The sequence below is a fragment of the Pelodiscus sinensis genome, chromosome 16 (genome assembly GCF_052426305.1).
Source record: "Pelodiscus sinensis isolate ZL-2025 chromosome 16, ASM5242630v1, whole genome shotgun sequence".
In the NCBI taxonomy this organism is placed as follows: Eukaryota; Metazoa; Chordata; order Testudines; family Trionychidae; genus Pelodiscus; species Pelodiscus sinensis.
The window spans coordinates 35,864,394-35,882,911 of record NC_143067.1 but is presented as its reverse complement, the minus strand read 5'-3'; the positions used below and the strand labels follow the sequence as shown (position 1 = coordinate 35,882,911).

General features: G+C 41.7%; 1 protein-coding gene across 13 annotated transcripts in view; it reads right to left on the bottom strand.

Moving 5' to 3' along the window:
• The window catches only part of SPDL1 (spindle apparatus coiled-coil protein 1), a 160,071-nt gene that overhangs the window by 21,155 nt on the left and 120,398 nt on the right, over positions 1–18,518 (bottom strand). For 6 of the 13 annotated variants that reach the window (XM_075900165.2, XM_075900163.2, XM_075900162.2 and 3 more), the window contains 6 exons: positions 11,697–11,888; positions 9,378–9,554; positions 7,782–7,976; positions 7,259–7,408; positions 4,105–4,203; positions 3,060–3,170 (listed from right to left, as the gene is read on the bottom strand). In XM_075900165.2, coding sequence (XP_075756280.1) covers positions 3,060–3,170; positions 4,105–4,203; positions 7,259–7,408; positions 7,782–7,976; positions 9,378–9,554; positions 11,697–11,855 — 891 coding nt within the window. In that variant the 5' untranslated portion in view covers positions 11,856–11,888. Of the gene's footprint in view, positions 1–3,059; positions 3,171–4,104; positions 4,204–7,258; positions 7,409–7,781; positions 7,977–9,377; positions 9,555–11,696; positions 11,889–17,082; positions 17,196–18,518 lie in introns of all 13 variants that reach the window. The other 7 variants (XR_012896298.2, XM_075900159.2, XM_075900156.2 and 4 more) reach the window with 3 other exon arrangements.

Here is an 18,518-nt window from a genome sequence, read left to right as displayed (position 1 = left end):
TCAGCCGCTGCTGAAACTGACCAGCAGCGGCTGAATCAGGACCAAAGCAGCTGGGGTGCTGCTGGGTTGGTCCAGTAGCGCCCAGAGCGGCGCTGCGGGACCAACCGGCAGCGCCCCAGCTGCTCTGCCACAGGCGTCCAGAGAAAAGTCTAGTCTGCTGGAGGGGGGGGGGGCGTACTAGCTGCGCCCCCTCCCACCCCAGCAGACCAGGAAGACGCGGGCGGCGGACCGAGACGCACCGCGGTCCCGCCGCCTGGGTCCTCCGCGGCTCTGCTCCCGGTCTCCCTGGTCTGCTGGAGACCAGCAGACCAGGGAGACGGGGAGCAAAGCCTCTGAGGACGCCGGCAGCGGGACAGCCGCGGGGCGTCTGGGCTGTCCCGCTGCCGGCTTTCCCCGCGGCTTTGCAAAGCCTTGGGGAAGCCGGCAGCGGAGCAGCCCAGGCGGCCTGGGCTGCCTCGCTGCCCGAGCCCCTCCGCGGCTTTGCAAAGCCTGGGGAAGCCGGCAGCGGAGCAGCCCAGGCGCGCCTGGGTTGCCCCGCTGCCCGAGCCCCCCCCGCGGCTTTGCAAAGCCTCGGGGGGGGGGGGGTTCGGGCAGCTTCCCTGAGGCTTTGCAAAGCCGCGGGGAGGGGGCGGGGGGCTCGGGCAGCGGCTTTGCTCCGCGTCTTCCTGGTCTGCAGACCAGGGAGACGCGGAGCAGCTTTTCTCGCCCGGAGTACACGGGCGGCGGGACCGCGAGGTCCCGCAGTCCGTGTACTCCGGGGCAGCCCCGTTCGTAACTGCGGATCCGACATAAGTCGGATCCGCGTAAGTCGGGGACTGCCTGTAGTCAATTAGTCAACTACTCAATAAGCCTAGGCTTATCAGATAGTCGAGCTGACTACTCACTTCTCCCCCGTACTTGCTGCCTCTGTTATAGAAGAGAAGCAGGAACTGGTGCTGGGGGGGAACCAGCTTAAAGGCCGGTTTCCCTCCAGCACCGGCTCTATAATATGTGTGGGGGGAGATTGGGCAGGCAGAGGTGTGGGGGAGGCAGAGACCCAGCACGAGCTGGGACTGCTGAGTCCTGCCTCATGCCATGTTCCACACCTATCCCACTGCAGCTCTGCCTTTTTAAATGTAGACAGAGTCTTACTATGTTTAAAAAGGCAGAGCTGCTGCAGGGTAGCTGCGGGACCCGGCGGGAGTCAGGACTCAGTCATCTCAGCTCGCACCAAGTCTGGGGCCTACCCCCACTGCGGCTCTGCCATTTAAACGTAGTAGGAGTCGGGCTGCCTGTGCACCCAGCTCATACTACATTTAAACTGTAGAGCCTTTGGGGCCCCTTATCAACTAATCATGTGCTCAATACAAACTGTATCGAGTACATGATTAGTCAATTATCTGCTTAACATCCTTAATGACCTATAAAGTCAGAAGATCTGTCCTCTACATCCAAAACACTCCATGTACGCATATTAGACATATAAATTAAACTGAAATATAATAAAAAGCAGTAATATGTAATCAGACAACACAGAATAGCAGTGTATATCCTCTATGTAAGAGCACAGGCTGAAAGTGATACTATGGCAAAGGCAGTGAATTGCATTTCACTGGTTTAGTAACAAGTTTTAACAACCTAATACACAGTTATTATCGAACAAGTGTGCATGGAAGTGAGAGGGATAGGAATGAAGACTATATCCAAGGCATGTATTTTACCCAGAAGTAAAAAGAGATGGATAAATGAAGTACATTAACCTTGAAGCCCTTGACGTCAAGTATATTCATTCTTAAGATTTGTAAGAGACACAGAAGCTGGCAGGTTTCTGCTGCTTCATACTTCTTCGCTCTCTTTCTAACCCACCTAATACCATCTACCCCAATTCCTCTTGTTACCCTTACACCTCCCAGCAGGCAGAAAGCTCAAACCATGCTTCCTCTACTCATTTTAGAGCAGAGATAGTCTGCACTGTCGGATTCTATGCCCCAAATATTGCTCCCCATATTGGTTGCCAGGGTAAGGAAAAGGCAGCAGCATTAGCAGTGGAAAGCAATATTTCAGATGTGATAAAGTTAGGGAAGTCAACAACTTTCCACTAGAAGGGTGGCAACAGTGGGTAACCAGAATGCAGGATAGTCCCAAAGCATGCGTTTGCACTACAATTTCCTCTTCCAGAAATATCTGATGCCAACCCAGATAAGGACTATTAGACATAGTAGCATTTGGAATGAATTGGAGAACATTACAATGCAGAGTGAAGTAGAGAAAAATCAAGGAAAAGAACAAGACTAAAGGACATAGAAATAAATAAATCTAGTACCACTCTTTTCCAACTCTAAATTGGCTCCTTCACTTTAAGATAGCCAGAAGCCAGCATTGTTCTAACTCAGGAGGATGCACAAAATTCAGTGTTTAGATATGATCATTTTAAACTGATAAGCGAGATGGGATACTAATAGAGGCTTGAGAAAAGGTCTATTGAAGTATATGACTGAGTAGAGTATTAGGACAGGGATGACAGACAAGCAGAGCAAGAAAGCAAGACATAGTAAAAGCAGCAGGATCAGAGGAAAAACAAAGTGAAAACATGCTCAGATGTTGGCATGACCTGCAATGCACAGGCTGCCAAGCTCTATTAAGGCAGAGATGTAAATGCTTAAAGTACAAATAAGACTCCAACACTAGGGCAAAGGACAACACATGAGCATTATGGGTGATACAAGGACAAATATAGGGTAACCATTTTGCATGCTTTCCAAATTTGTATTGAATGACTGACAGCAGAACAAAAACTGCTATTGCTAATAAAGTAGCTTTAGTCTAATGTTTTATTTGTTGGGAGGACTGAAAATATTTGTTAAGTTGTCAATAAGAGATCCTTAAGAATAAATTAAGCCTTCATGTAATACTGACCTAGATATGGACAAAACCCTCAGACACACACTCTTATTTTTGCATGAAAGTCTACCTGTAATTTTTTTTATCTATAGCCTGTAGAATCAAATTCCTAATGTGGCTTCTCAAGCAGTGTTTTGTCAGACCAAGGAAACCCTGGAGTATTACAATAATGGTCATACCTTCATTCTTTGCAATTGTTCTCTAGTGAATGCATGCTGTTTTTGTAGTGACTGATATTTTACTTTCACACTGATCAGCTGACGTTCCATTTCTGCCCTACGATCCTCCACCTATAGAACATTGTTAACACATTATTACGATGGAAATCATAATGATGGTCAATTGGATGCTAGTGTTTACAATATTAAGGTAAGAACATGAGGTTACAGTCATCACCAGTGACACTTGTGGAAGCATGGCCACAGATTACTTCACGTACCTATAAGGAAGCTAAAACAAATAAACATTGCCCTAAAGAAACAAGGTCAATGGATTATAATAGGGATATTAGCTTCTTGTACTATGGCTATACCAGTAAAGTAACTCCTAAAATCCCTTAGAAATATTGTACACACTAGATTTGCCTATTGACATCAGTGCAAGTTATCATGATATTTTTATATACAAAAAAAAAAAGGTTTCATGCCAGTTACGCTAATGTAAAGGGAGAAGTTGGAACAGAACTACAACATGGCACTTCCATTAATACCAGCTAAGAAGATATGATCCCTGCGGCTGATTGAGTTATCCATTACTTGTGTTTCAACTACTAAGTCAGACAGCCCCATCGGTTAATAACCCAAATACATTAGTGAAGAAAATCCAGCTAAATACTCCTTCCCAATTTAGCATTTTCATTTAGCTTAGTATAGTAGACAAAAATATGCCACCAAGCCTCAAGTTTTTCTAAAGCGGTCCATTCAGTTTTATTAAAAAAAAAAAAAAAAAGGCTAATTTGCACAAACAAGAAGTCAGACACAGGCAAAAAAAATTCCCTGCTTTACGGCCTTTTGCTACATGTCCACTTAAAAAAAAAAACATATCTTGGACATATAGCAGAGATGCCCTGTACTCAAACAGCTAAATACCTAAGGTAATCTTTGAGAGAGTCCTATTTTATACCTTAAAAACACAAATGCATCAGCACTTAGTGTATAACTGAAGATACAAGCTTATAGTGATTGAAGTATTTATGGCTCTCCCCAATAATGTGGTGTAACATACCTCTGCGAACAGAGAATTGCCTTTACTATTAGGGTCCAAAGCCTGAAGCTGTGCATGATCCAGCTGACCCTGAAGTGCCTGGTTAGCTTCACGAGCTTTCTAGATTAAAGCCAGATAAAGAACAGTCAGTAACATGTCTGTATTACAGGTCAGAACTATGTAGTTGACACATTAGGTAGGTGCCTCGTTGTTGATGGAGCTTTACCATTCAGCTCAAGCCACTAGCAGAGTTCTTCCAAAACTGTTAACATACTTTAGAAATTGATTACTAGCAATTTGACAGTTCTATCAAATTAGTTGTCTGTAAGGCAAGTATAGTTAATTCTTCCTTTAGAAGAAAAAAAGCAACATGTTTTAAATTGTACTGTTTTTTTAGGCCACCAGGGTGGATGTGATAAGAGAAGATGCTAGCAAAAAGGTATTATCAGATGATGAATTTTGTTTTTTACATCTGTTTCTCACCTCATTCAAACACTAATGAGAGGAAGTAAGCAATGGAACATAAACAACAGGGAAGGAAGAAGCAGCAGAGTTAATAGTAGAAAAAAGGTAGAAATTGGATGAGCCCTCTATAAAGCCTGGTCATAGAATTCCAGCCTGAAGAAACTCTAGTGCATCTGAGGCAGAGGTCAACATGGCAACATCAAGAGACTAGGGCTCCTTCATTGAAGTGTCCTGCACAATGAAGGTCGCTGACCTGAACAACTTTGTTTCCTCTCACACAGAAGCATAACTTTCAAGTGTTCTCTATCAGGATTCCATGCAAGGAAGGACAGGAGTCTAATGAGCAAGCACAGAAGCCTGATTATCATGTGAAGTCCCTTATCAGGCTGCAGCGTTGTGGGAAGTAAGCCTGTCTCACTTGAGCGTTCCCTATACCAGACTGAATAATGAATTGCCTCCCTCCTGGAAACAGCATAAGGAAGTAACCCATACACCCCAACCATGCCAGGCCTCAGCTGCAGGCAGGTTTGCAGGGCTGCAGTTAGACATGGAAGCACTGGGATGAGCCTTCTCTACCTGCAGCTCTACAAACCCACCTGTCCCTGGGACTATACAGGAGGCAAGGGAATGGGACACTTACAGCCTCAGTCAATGGAAAGTCCCTGCCAAAGTCCTGGCTCTGCAGGCTGAAAAGGAAGTGGGAACGGATGGACGGACTGTTAAATATTCATTGCAGAATACAAACTACACCATTATTTATCCATTTCAAGTGTTAGGAATCTAACCAGCGTCCATATAAACAACTCAAAGCAAAGAAATGCCTCACAGGGAGTGCATCTAAGCTACATAGCACAAATTGCGTAGCTTATTTCGAGGTAATTTCAAAATGCTTAGTTTGAAATTTGGCGTTATCTACACAGCGCTAAATTTCAAAATAAAAAGTGCTATTCTGAAACGTTCCTTAACTCTCACGGAACAAGGTTTACAAGGACGTTGGAATAGCAAGCCTGTTATAGTTTGAAATAATGGGCGCACTCAAAAGACGCAGAATAGCTATTTCGGGATACTTCCACCTTTGAATGTCTATCAGTTTGTGCACAAACATTCTAGAACAGTGTTTCTGAAAGTGTACCGCGGAAGCACTTTAGCTGGCTGCCCCAGTTTATGTACCGGCGCCACCGCCATGGAGCCTCGTGGCTCCCATTGGCTACGTTTCAGCCTTTGCGGATAAGGGGAGCCACGGGAAGCGGCGTGGGCCGGGCCACTGCTTCCCATAGTTCCCCTTGGCTGCAAAGGACAAAATGAAGCCAATGGGAGCCACGATGCTGGCACATAAACTGGGGCGGCTAATTAAAGTGTTTCTGAAAGTGTTTCTGTGGTACACTTTCAGAAACACTGCTCGAGGACAGTCTAAAAAGAAGCCATGTGACGGCTGTACAGTTGCAAGATTGATGTGGCCTAGTAAGCATAGGAAGTAATAAAAGTGTAAATAATATGGTAAAGGGGCATAGGGATTTCTCCTCATGATAAAGGCGCATATCACAGTTTTAAAATCCATATCCTAAAACAAGTAGTAGATATCTTCTGGAAAAATGCAAGTGATAATAAACCATCAAGGACATCATTGTAAGTTGATCTAGAAGCAGCTTGTCACCTAGAACAATTAAATTTTGTACTCAAGTGAAACACTGAATAAATGGTCAAAAGAACTGACATTTTGTATTACAGCCAGTCCCCGGGTTACGTACAAGATTGGGACTGTAGGTTTGTTCTTAAGTTGAATTTGTATGTAAGTCGGAACTGGTACATATTGTAGGGGAAACTCTAGCCAAACATTTCTCCAGAGCTCAGTTTTATTCTCCCACACCTCACTTCCCTCAGTCCTTTATTCTCAAGCTGAGGTGTCTGCTGAGAAAAGCTGCTCCGCATCTCCCTGGTCTGCTGGGGGGGGGGGGCGCGCTAGCTTCGCGTCTCCCTGGTCTGCTGGGGGGAAGCAGCTAGTGCGGGGTTGCCTCATCCCATTTGTAAGTAGGGATCCAATGTAAGTCGGATCCATGTAACCCGGGGACTGCCTGTATATCTTTCAACTGTTTTCCCAGGTCCCCATCTTTGTCGTCTCAATGGACCATGGTCCTCAGCCAAATTCTCTCTCAACCATGATCCAGAATCAGCATATTAACAGTAGATGCTCTTTATCTCCAGAAGCCCCACAAACTACATCAACAAACTGAGATGCCTCTTGTTTTCTTGGATAAGATGTTAATTTCAACCTCTAGGAGCTCAAAGAAAAAGAAAAAGCTGCTCTCTCAAAAGTTTATGGACACAACTTAATGCCTCAGATGATAGTATAAACCATGGGAAAAGCCAGTATCAATACATGGTTGATATTTTCAAAGGTGTTTACGAGAGGTACAAATCTCTCCCATTAATTTTCACTGAAAATATTTGGTCTCCTAAATTGACGCTACACAAAATAATTGCATGTAGAAATAATTGCTTTGCTGAGAAAATCCCTTTACTCAAGTCTCTAACTCTAGATACATAAAAAGGTACTCATGGGAAGTGCTGCATCATTAACAACCAGGCAATTGTTAATAAACCCTTGGCATTTTGATTCTCATTACCACCTCTGCATGCAAAGTGGTATTTTGATAGCAAAGTGGTATTTTGATATCTGAGGTTATGCTACTTAAAGCTATAGGCACAGTACCTCTAATGCATTGTAGTAAGAAACTATTTCTTTTTCTGTCTCTTCTTTTTCCCCCTGAAGGCGTTCCAACTGGTTGCGCAGGTTGCTGTTCGCAAGTTCTAGTTGTTCTTTACTGTACTGTAATTCATTCATTTTCTCTTCAACACTGGCCTGTCCCAAAAACAAGAAGCAGCAAATCATTTTACTTCTATTTTCTATTTCTCATCAGTAGTTAGGTACTTTGGCACCAATCCAATTTTTTTCCAGGGTAGCCTGTTCAAAATAAAACAAAACAAAACAAACAAAAAAACCACCACACTTCTCACTGCCCCCTCCAGTGGGTAAGATCCCCCCCCAGCCATCATTTAAATAACCATATTAGTATACCAGTTTATTATTAAGATGCAGAATACTGTTCATGACTTTCTAAAACTATAAATACAGGAGGAGCTATATATATATATATATATATATATAAAAAAAAATGTCTTCAAACATTAATTTCAATGTATGAACATTCACTGCTAAATTATTAGTCACATACCTTCACACTTTCAAGTTCCGTTAGCTCAATCTGGAGAGTTAACATTTCTGAAGACATGGTTTCATGTACACGTTCAGACATCATGTGCAATTCTTCCGATTTAGCAGTAATGATTGCCTTCTGATGCTCCACTTTGTGCTTTAGTTGTTTCTCACTGAGTCGAGTTTCATCTAGGTCTGCTTTCAGCTTCTCCAACTTAAAGACACAATAGTTAAGCAATGGATATTACAGAAATTGCCAGAGCCCCAGGCACAACTAACAGAATATGCCAAAGACTGTGAATGAGGGTAGGCCAGCGGTTCTCACCCTTCATTGCACCGTGACTCCTGGGACTTTCTGATAATAAACACTACTACATGACTTCAGAAAGGGAAACCAAAGCCTAAGCCCTGCCACCCCCGGGTGGGAGAGCCAAAGCCTGAGCCCCATTGCCCCAGCAGAGGTACCATAACCAGAGTCCTAGGGCTTCAGCCCCAGGCAGGGGGCTTGTAACTGAGCACCTCTTGCCCTGGGTGGTGGGACTCGGGTTTCCACTTTGGCCCTGGCAAGTCTAATCCAGCTCTGGCAATCTCATTAAAATGAGGTCACAACCCACTCTGGGTCACATCCCACAGTTTGAGAACTACTAAGGCAGACTTTACAAAAATTGTAATGTGGGTATCTGCTAACCAAGTAAGCATATTCCTGACCCAAGAAGATGGATACAAGAGATATAAGCTCTCTCAAGTGGCTATGTAAACACCCACAGGAACGTACCAAACTCCCATAAAGATAAAACAAGTGACAAAAATGGATAAGGATATTTTGTTCCCATTACCAAATACGAGAATAAAAGGTGGTAACTAACAACATCTGGAGTGTAATATCTAACTTGTTTGTATCAAAGCATCAAAGGAGAAGGCATAAGAAGGATATCTTGTATCAACCTACAGGGACAATATTACATTATGTTGATTAAGCTGCTATGTTGCCTTAGGTGTACATCTCTTAGCATACCGCAAAGCACAGTTCTAGTGCCCTGGCTAATGTCAACAATAAACCTGGTCCTCACCACCAAACCAAGCATGTGGTCTTTATAAGTGACATCAAGGTCTGCTGAATCAATACGCTGCACCTTCTGCTAGGACATAATGTACCGTTTCTGTAAAAGACTATCATGAAGCCATCCACATTTTCTTGTGAAGACATTCTATCTAAATTGCACATTGCCAACAAATAGCTGGCTTGAGTAAACTGCAGAACACACACCTATCTAGAACCAGCAACATTCGTTTAAATATTGCTGATATTTTCCTCCTGAAATTCTAGGCGGCCTGTTGTCTAAGTACTAGCTGCTATTACTATAGTACTGTAAAGTTTCACTGAAAATAAGTAAATGGTCGCAAGTGTTGACAGCTAATTGAATTCTACAATTTTCAATATAGGTATCAAATACAAAGGGAAAAACTGGCTGCACACTTGAACCATTAATTGATTTCTTAGGGTAACAGTAGCAGTTACTACTTCAAGAAAAAAACTATTCTTCAAAATCTGGCAAATATTCCTTTATATGCATGTCATCAACATTTAACAATTCATTACATCCATTTCCCAAACCTTGTTTTTAAGTTGGCTGATTTCTTGTCCATGGATTCTTTCAAGTTGTTCTCGCTGTTTGTCCAGCTGTATATTTTGTTGCTGCTTCAGAGCATCACATTCAAAGCTCAAGCTCTCTAACATTCTATTCTTGAGCTCCACTTCTCTTTGAAGTGAATACTTCTCTTGTTCATATTTCTGAAAGACAAATGTGATGTTGATAAGTGTTGGCATCTTTTTCAGGAGCTCCTCAGGTATTGGTTTATTTTAATGCATTTAGACTCTAGATAGCCAAATACTAATAACTAGAACTTTAACTGCAGCTGACCAGTCTTTTTCAAAAGTCATCAATTGCTTAATGAAGCTTTTCATATTTGTGTTACATGAAACAGGAATCCACCCAGCATTTTTCTATAATTTATTTGCTAACTCCTATTTTCCTCTAATTCTCAAGGCTGACTGCAGAGTCCCCCACCCTCAACATCTCATGTACCTAAGTTATGTTAACGTTTGGGCACATCACTCATTAATCATCTTGTGATATCAACAATAAACTGTCTAATAAGGTAAGGAGCATGAACACAACATAAAGTGCTTTAATGTACTGTTAGTATTTAACAGTCATTTAAAAATCTGAGCTTACATGTCCTGTTGCAGCTATTAAGAAAGAATTATTCAGATGTTTACTGTAGATCAAATGTTTTCACAGCTGTTAAATAAACTGATTTGAAAGTTTGGTAGATACCACGACATAACAGATACAAGTCCCATTTAACATTCCCGCTTCCAGTGCTAAGAACCATCTCAGTGGCTTATTAGAAGACTTCCAACATAGAATAATAGTTAACTATAAAGGAGAGATTGGGTTTCATTTCTATGCTTTCATTCAGGTGGAAATTTGGAAAAAGTTTCCTATTCCACAGGGATTATATAAAGCCTAAACCAATGGAATCTAATGAGACAGAATGACAAACATGACTCCAGAATAAATGAGAAGAATTAGGCTTCACCCAGCTGGATAGAATTCTACAGATATTGGAAAAGGTCAATTTCAACTGACTTTAAAAACTGACAACACTAAAATATCCATCAGTAACATCTGGTACAAGTTAGGCCTCGTCTCCTCCCACTCTTACTCCTACATGGATCACGAGTCACCTGCCCAGTGGCTGCAGAGAACCTTCTGTCATGTGAGAGAGAGCAAGGGTGGAACTGCAGGGATGTTGATGCTGAATTCTAGGGATGTGAACAACTAGTCCAACAGTCAACTATGCAATAAGCAAATGTAGTCAACTATGCACATAGTAGTCAACTAGTTGTCCCCCCCCCCCCCCACACACACACCTGGTTGCTGTCTCTATCAGAAAGATGCAGCAAGGGAGATGGGAGGTGGAGGGGATGCTTCAAAGAGGCAGTGAGTGGAGACCGGGGCCTGCTGGGGAGTCCCCAGGCTGCACATGTAGTTTCAAAGTGGCAACGCTGCGTGGACACAGGGATCAGTCCCTACCTGATCCCAAGCTCCACAGGGTGCTGCCACTTAGAAACACCATGGGGAACACGACGCCAGTGGGAGACTGCCCTGCTGGGGGCCCCGTGCTCCCCGCATCACTTTCACCTTTGAAGGGTAGCAACAGCCCTGGGGATGTTTGACTGTTGCTACACTTCAAAGGCGGAGGCGCCCTTATCGACTAGTCAATGCAAATTGCGTCAACTAGTCAATTAATCGAAATGTAATATCTCTACTGAATTCCTGCAGGCACAACATGCAGTAAAGATGGCAAGGAAAGAATAGATCCCAGCCAGGACCACAAGAAGGAAGAATAGCCCTGGCAGCGGAGGAGACCACCCCCATTGCAGGAGGAATACCAGCTAATTCGAGTTAGGGCTGTAAATCGGACTTCCATTTCACTGTCGCGTGTAGACACAGGCAGTTACTTCGGGCTAGTGAATTTCTAAAATGGCGACCAGCTGGGAACATGCAAATCAAGTGCAGGATATTTAAAACCCAGGCTTGATTTGCAACTTCGGTATGCTTCATTTGCCTCCCTACTTCGAAGTAGGGGGCAAATGTAGACATACCCTGCTTTACCAAGCCAGGTCTGTAGCAGTCCTGCACCTCTCTCCCCAACACCTTGTGCTGAAGTGTCTTAGGTATATTTGCCATACTGGGAGCCCCATTCTGCTTTCACAGCTGCCCTAATCCTCACCCTCTTAATTTTCTGCAGCTGTAAAAACTGAAGTACTTAAAATCATAAAGAGTGTTAAATGACACTAAAGTTACAAAAAATAAAAATGTTCTGCCAAACTTAAGTAGATTAAAATAATAACATAAAACTCCACCTCAGTTTTGGTGCTCAATTCATTCTGCAGCTGATCTAACTGAATCTGCATCTCATTTTGTTGCTCCAGTATATGCAAGCCATACTGTGCTGCCTTTTTCCGCTCATCTTCTGCTTCCTTCAGTTGGCGACGAAGATTAGAAACTGCTTCTGCCTCCATTTTTCTTCTCTCACTGCAACTTCTTTTAAAAGTCTGAACATGCAAGATGAGTGAACAAATTTAAAGTCATCATTAAAACAAAGCTTAACATGAAAAACTAAAGTTTCTGACTAAAAAGAAATGAACATTCCATCTCAACATTCCAATAGGTATGGACTAGGTGTAGTGGATTTTGAAGAATAAAAAGAACTAACACTGCACATTTAAAAAAGTAAAAAGCAAGATAAACACTTCCATTTTATAACACCGGGATGGCCAGCCTCAAGCAAAATAAAATGCAGTGACAAGATTCTGAAAAGGGCTGCTGAAAAACTGGTAAATTATTTAATCAGTTGAAGATGAGAACAAACAGCTAAATCCTCAAGTGCAGAAGTTGTGAAGCCAACATGAACTGGAAACTAGCAAGTAGGCTTTGAAGTTTATTGCTGTTCTGGGACAGCCAATTAATTAAAAGATTCTATTAAGAACCTACACAATTTTGAGCAAACAAGTCTGCTAATGCTGCTTCTTCCTCACAAGATGTGAATACAAATTATTTTCTAGTCTTGCACAATAAATGCAGATGCCACAATTACATTATGGATTACACTCATTTTTTTTTAAAAATGGTGTTTATTAAAGTGGAGACAACTCCTTTGTGGAGAATTGTATGTCTCCTGCTCTATGGGTTTACCCACATTCTGCTTTATATTTCATGTTATGGAAGTCTCAGATGACAACCAAGAACACACTGTTTGATTTAAGAACACTTTCACTGCAGATCTGACAAAAATACAACAAAGGCATCAATGTGAGATTTCTAAAGATGGCTACAGCACTTGACAACATTTAAGAACCTGAATTACCTTCCAAAATCTGAGAGGGACGAGGCATGGAACATGCTACCAGAAGTGTCCAAAGACCAACACTACGATTTGGAAACTATGGAATCTGAACCACCAAAAAAGAACATCAACCTTGTGTTGGTAGCATCTGACTCAGATGATGAAAATGAATACACGTTAGTTTGCAATGCTTTGGATCTTTACAAACAGAACCCATTATCTGCATGTAAATGCCCTCTGAAGCGATGGTCAAAGCATGAAGAGACATACAAATACTTAGCACGTCTGGCATAAACACCTTGCAATACCAGCTACACCATCACGTAAATGCCTTGTTTTCAATTTCAGGTGACATTGTAAAGAAGAAGCAGGCAGCACTATCATAGCAACTGGCTGAACAAATAGGACTGAGTGTAAAACGTTAGAGCCTACATGTACTACTTGTTTTGTTTGAGTGCAGTTATGTAAAAACACCAAATTGCACATTCATGATAAAGAGACTGCACTACAGGATTTATAACGTGAATTGAAAAATGCTATTTCTGTTTTACAACACAAATATTTATAATAAAAACATACAGAGGGTACAGTGTTCACTTTATTCTGTTGCAATTAAAATCAATCTGAAAAAAAATCCACAAATATTTACATAAATGACATTCTGGTTTTAATCTCACAATCAATCAATCAATTTTTAATCTTTTGACAGCCCTAATTATAATCATGTTTCATCTTGTACAGGAATGTTTGAAATACAACACCCCTAACCGGGAGAAGCGGGGGGAGGGGTTTAACTTGTACCTACATAAGAAGTTCAGATTGGAAGTTCAGACTTATCTATAGTAAAAAACTTTCTAACTAAAAAAGTTACTCTGAACTTATTCTACTTCCATTCCATGACTCCATTAACTTAATTCAGTTATCTAGAGCTGCCCTTTGTAATGCTTTTGTTACATTTAATTTTACTGACATATTAGGGACAAAATTGTGCCTAGCACCAATTTTACATTTTGAACATTACAATTATTGAGTAAACACTGAAATACAAGCCATTTCTAATATTCTGTTTGATACATTCATACTGTAATTTATTTGAGTCCAACTAAAGAATCTCAACCTTTGACTTTATTTCATTTTTTTCAAAAGTAGGTTGGATTCAGTGAACATCTCAGGACAAATACTGTCTGTGAAGGCCAGAAAAGAGTATCTGGGTTAATACTTGGGTCTATTATTCAGTGGCCTTGTTTTGTAAGATAGAAGAGAAAGGCATACAAATTAAAGAGCCAAGTAAAGCTGTTAATGAGATGCTGTATGCCAAACTACACATTTAATCTATCTGTGTTGCCTGCTATGCATACCATCCATTTAGGGTGGAGACCAACATCATAAGAGAAAGAAACAGTATTGAGAACAGAAATGCTGCCAGATGTCCTGAAACTACTAGTCAATTTCAAGTTAGAAGTGTCTCTCCTCTAAATTGGCACAATAAGGTTCCATAATTATCGCTCAATTATATATGTATAAACTTATCTTAACACAGTTGTATCAACTCGTCTTTGGACCAATATAAACTGCTTTACTTTTAGATGATACTGGAACATTAAGTCTCACTATCATATTTTAAAGGCTAGAAGGACTATTATGATAATCTCATCTGACCTGCCTAATACAGGCCATATAACATCAACCAATATATTTCTCCATTAAGTAGATAACTTCTGCCTATAGCATCTCTCTTCTAGAAAGAAGCAGTTTTTATTTAAACACTTCTAGTAAAAGAAGCCACCACACCTCCAAAGAGGCCGGAGAAAGGCTGTTCTCAGTAGTGACGGATGGCAGAACAAGGAGCAATGGTCTCAAGCAGCAGAGGGGTCGGTCTAGGTTGGAAATTAGGGAAAAGTATTTCAGTAGGAGGGTGGCAAAGCATCAGAATGGGTTACTTAGGGAAGTGGTGCAATCTCTATCCCTAAAGGCTTTTAAGTACTGGCTTGACAAAGCCCTGACTAGGATCATTTAGTTGGGACTGGTCCTGCGTTTAGCAGGAAGTTGGACTCGATGGCCTCCTGAGGTCTCTTCCAACCCGATGATTCTATGACCATGCACAGATTTGACTGACGAAAAACAAACATTTTAAGGGCCATTCTGAAGGCTTCTATTTCATAAGACTACGATGTATAAAACAAGCTAAATATAGTTCACTGCCAACGTTTCATCTGAGCTCAGCATTTTATGTGCATAGTTACATGCAGTCCCCCCACTCACTGCACTGCCACCTCCCACTGGAGGCAGGTGGCTCCGCAGTGGTTACACATTTACCTAAATAAATGCATTTTAACATCCCTATTTCATACAAGCATTGTTTTAGACTTTTCCATTAGATGATGCAAAACACATCTGATTATTCAAATAGTCGATAGAGCACCTCCCTCTGATGACCCCGGGCTCCATGTGGCACTGCCGCTTTGAAACGCCATGGGGAGCCCAGCGTCAGGTTCCATGTGGCGTTTCAAAGCAGCAACACTGCACAGAGCCTGGGGTCAACCGCGGAGTCCCCAGCTGATCCTGGGCTCCATGCGGCACTGCCGCTTTGAAATGCCACATGCAGTCTTTGCGATAGAGGCAGCGGGGAAAGGAGGGGGAGAGGAGCGTGCGACTAGTCAACTAGCCAGTCAACTATCCAATAAGCATTTGCCTTTCTGATAGTATCAGAGGGGTGGCCGTGTTAGTCTGAATCTGCAAAAGCGACAAGGAGTCCTGTGGCACCTTATAGACTAACTGAAGTGTAGGAGCATAAGCTTTCGTGGGCAAAGACCCACTTCGTGACATGCATCTGACGAAGTGGGTCTTTGCCCACGAAAGCTTATGCTCCTACACTTCAGTTAGTCTATAAGGTGCCACAGGACTCCTCGCCCCTATCTGATAGTTGACTTGTACTTCACATCCCTAATCCTATTTCCTAATAATCCCAATTCTTTCTATTCAAGTTATTTAGGTACAGATGCCATCTCAGGATTGGTCCTGAGTGAACAAGATAAACCTGCTATACATTCAAGTTACGTTCAAAAACAGGTGTATAGCAAAATGATATAAAGCAGGGATTTTTTTTCCCACGGCTGATTTCCATTTGTACCATTTTTTTTTCCATGCAGTGTAAGAGCAGGGAATGGGAGGACTTGTAACGAATCAGTTCATATAAACATCAACGACAGTAGTGCGGAATTGACGTCTACTGGGGCGACTTATAGTGGATACACCCTGTATTTTAATCTAGTTGGTACTGCTAGGTAAATAAACATTTACAGTGGGATTGGGAACAGTTGGAGGAAAGTGAATGAGAACAAATTGGATTCCTAAAAGGCTTATAGTCTATTTATCTACCAAGTCTGAGGCTCATTAGTCTTAATTGCTTTTGAAAACATAGGCAAGCAGCCTGATAAGAGAAACATATGGCTAAATGGCTAACAGGTTAAGTGCAGTATAATCATCTGGAAGAGCATCACAAGTTGACATACCAAGAATTAACTATTAACAGTGGATAAATTAAAAGCCATTTGTGGGGGATTTTAATACCATAAAAAGCAGGTATCCCATTCTTCAGTCTGTTTTATAAGTCATTAAAACACTAAATAATGTTTACAGTTGCTCCTCACCGCTACACCAAAAGAACCAATAATATCAAAACCTAACTCGCAAGCAAACCCTCACCACCTTCCTAAATGTGCACACCCATGTAAATGATGGCACTGCTGTTGACAAACTCTTATTCTTCTTTTGCATTCTACAAAAATGCTTGTCTCAGTCTGGTGGCAGCAAGTTCTACAAGTTTAGTTTTTACAAAAGATTTCCTTGTATTAGGTTGAAACTGATGCCTTTCCATTTTATTACATCCCTTCCTCTTGATTTTTTTTTCACATAAATACCTATATAAGCCACAGAACTGCCTTTGAAATAAATAAAATCTTACAGAGCAAATATTGAGGTAGAGAAATTAAACTGTGGACAGAATTGGAAACAATCCAGGACTACCTGTTTTTCCTTTATAGACAGTGTATCATAACATGTGTTTTGTCACTTATAACCTCTACATCTGACCATAAAAAGCAAAGACTCACTCATACAAGAAAGTTACTGATGACTAACTAGAAATATAGGTGGTCTCCAGTGATATTTATTAAGAGATATTGCTATTATTGGCACAATATCAGATATGATTTTATACTTATATACAGGATCGTTTTTCCCAACTTTCTTGTTCGATGTTAATAAATGAATTACAACTAACAGCTTGTAGGCTGTCTTCATAAAGGAAAAAAAATACGATTGAAAGTACTACAGAAATGCATCTTATCCTATATTCTAAAAAAACCCACCGCTTTTTGAGTGAGAAAATGTTTCTAACTCACCTTTATCCTCAATGTCCAACTTTTATTTAATTTATATGAATAAAGTTTCTGCTCATAGTTCAAATTGGTCAGAATCAGACTTTTCTCCGCACTCCTTTCAGGTCTGTTGCTGCCTTTTGGAAATGCAAATTAGACTGAAACTGCATGGAAATGCAAATCCCATCCAAATCCCATTTGAAGCAGCTGTCAGCTAGTACAGGGACAGCAAAACCACACAAGGCTGCCAAGGGGCAGACTCTATCCAGCACTAGTCACCACTGAGTAAAGAACAGAATGCTGTATCCCTGGCTCTCTATTCGCCACACAAACACAATCTGCAAATGTCAACCTAACCCCTACACACTTTTAGATCCTGAGAGGGAAGGTGTTAAGAAAGGCAAAGGATAACCATAAAATAAAATCTAGACAATTCAGAGGGAGGGAAGAGAAGAGTAAAACATTTCAGGGGCAATATCATCATAAGACTGAGTTGCCATAACAGCCAGTGCTGGGAGGAGGGAGAATTGTGACATTTTGCTGCTGCTTGAGAGAACAGAACAGCACGGACAATGACATGCATGTTTATCACTTAAACTGGCATCTACAGTTTCAGGAGCTTTTACCCATGATCAGCTGCCAAAATGTTACACATCAAGGTCACTGTCTACACTAAATCATATTCAATCCATGAGGTTAATAAAACTATTCAAGGTCATGCTAAAATACTTGTATAGTTATATAGTAAACACAAGCTTACGGTTTAGAGTAACAGAAGCCACGAGAACAGCAAATTTATTCAGCCGCTATTAGGGATGTAAAAAAGCGTGTAATTTGTTAATCATGTAGTCAACAAAAATTTTGTCAACTACATGATTAATTGATAAGAGTTAGAACTGCAAGCACTCAGTTACAGTTTGTGCTGGGTCCGGCAACTACCCCTGCTCAACTCTGCACTAAGAGTAATCTAGGAGCCAAGCGGGCAGGCAACCCATCTCAGCCTCTGCTCCCACCAGGTCCTGGGACCTACCCCACTGCGGCTCTGCAATAAAAGTAATTTAGGTGCCGGAGTGTAGGCAGCCCACTTCAGTGCCAGCTCCTGGGGCTGGTGCAAGCTGGGATTGAGGTAGGCTGCTTACCAGCACCTAAATTACCTTTATTGCAGAACAGCAGTGGAGTAGCTCTCACTGAGCCAGGTTGCTGTCAGCTGTCTAACAAGTTCCCTGGCAGAGTTGCCGGGTGTGGATGGCATGTGTAGTGTCAGGAGCATTAACCAATAGGTTTTTGCTTATTGGTTAATCATTTAACCAACTACACTTATTACATCCCCAGCAGTTATATGGCAGAACTCTGAGCAGCAGCTGAGTAGCATGAGTTCTGTCTACAGTTTCTGGAGGAGAGCAAGAGAGCATCTGTTTTCAAAGCCACAAGGACTGAACTTGTTTTTAAACAAAATCCTA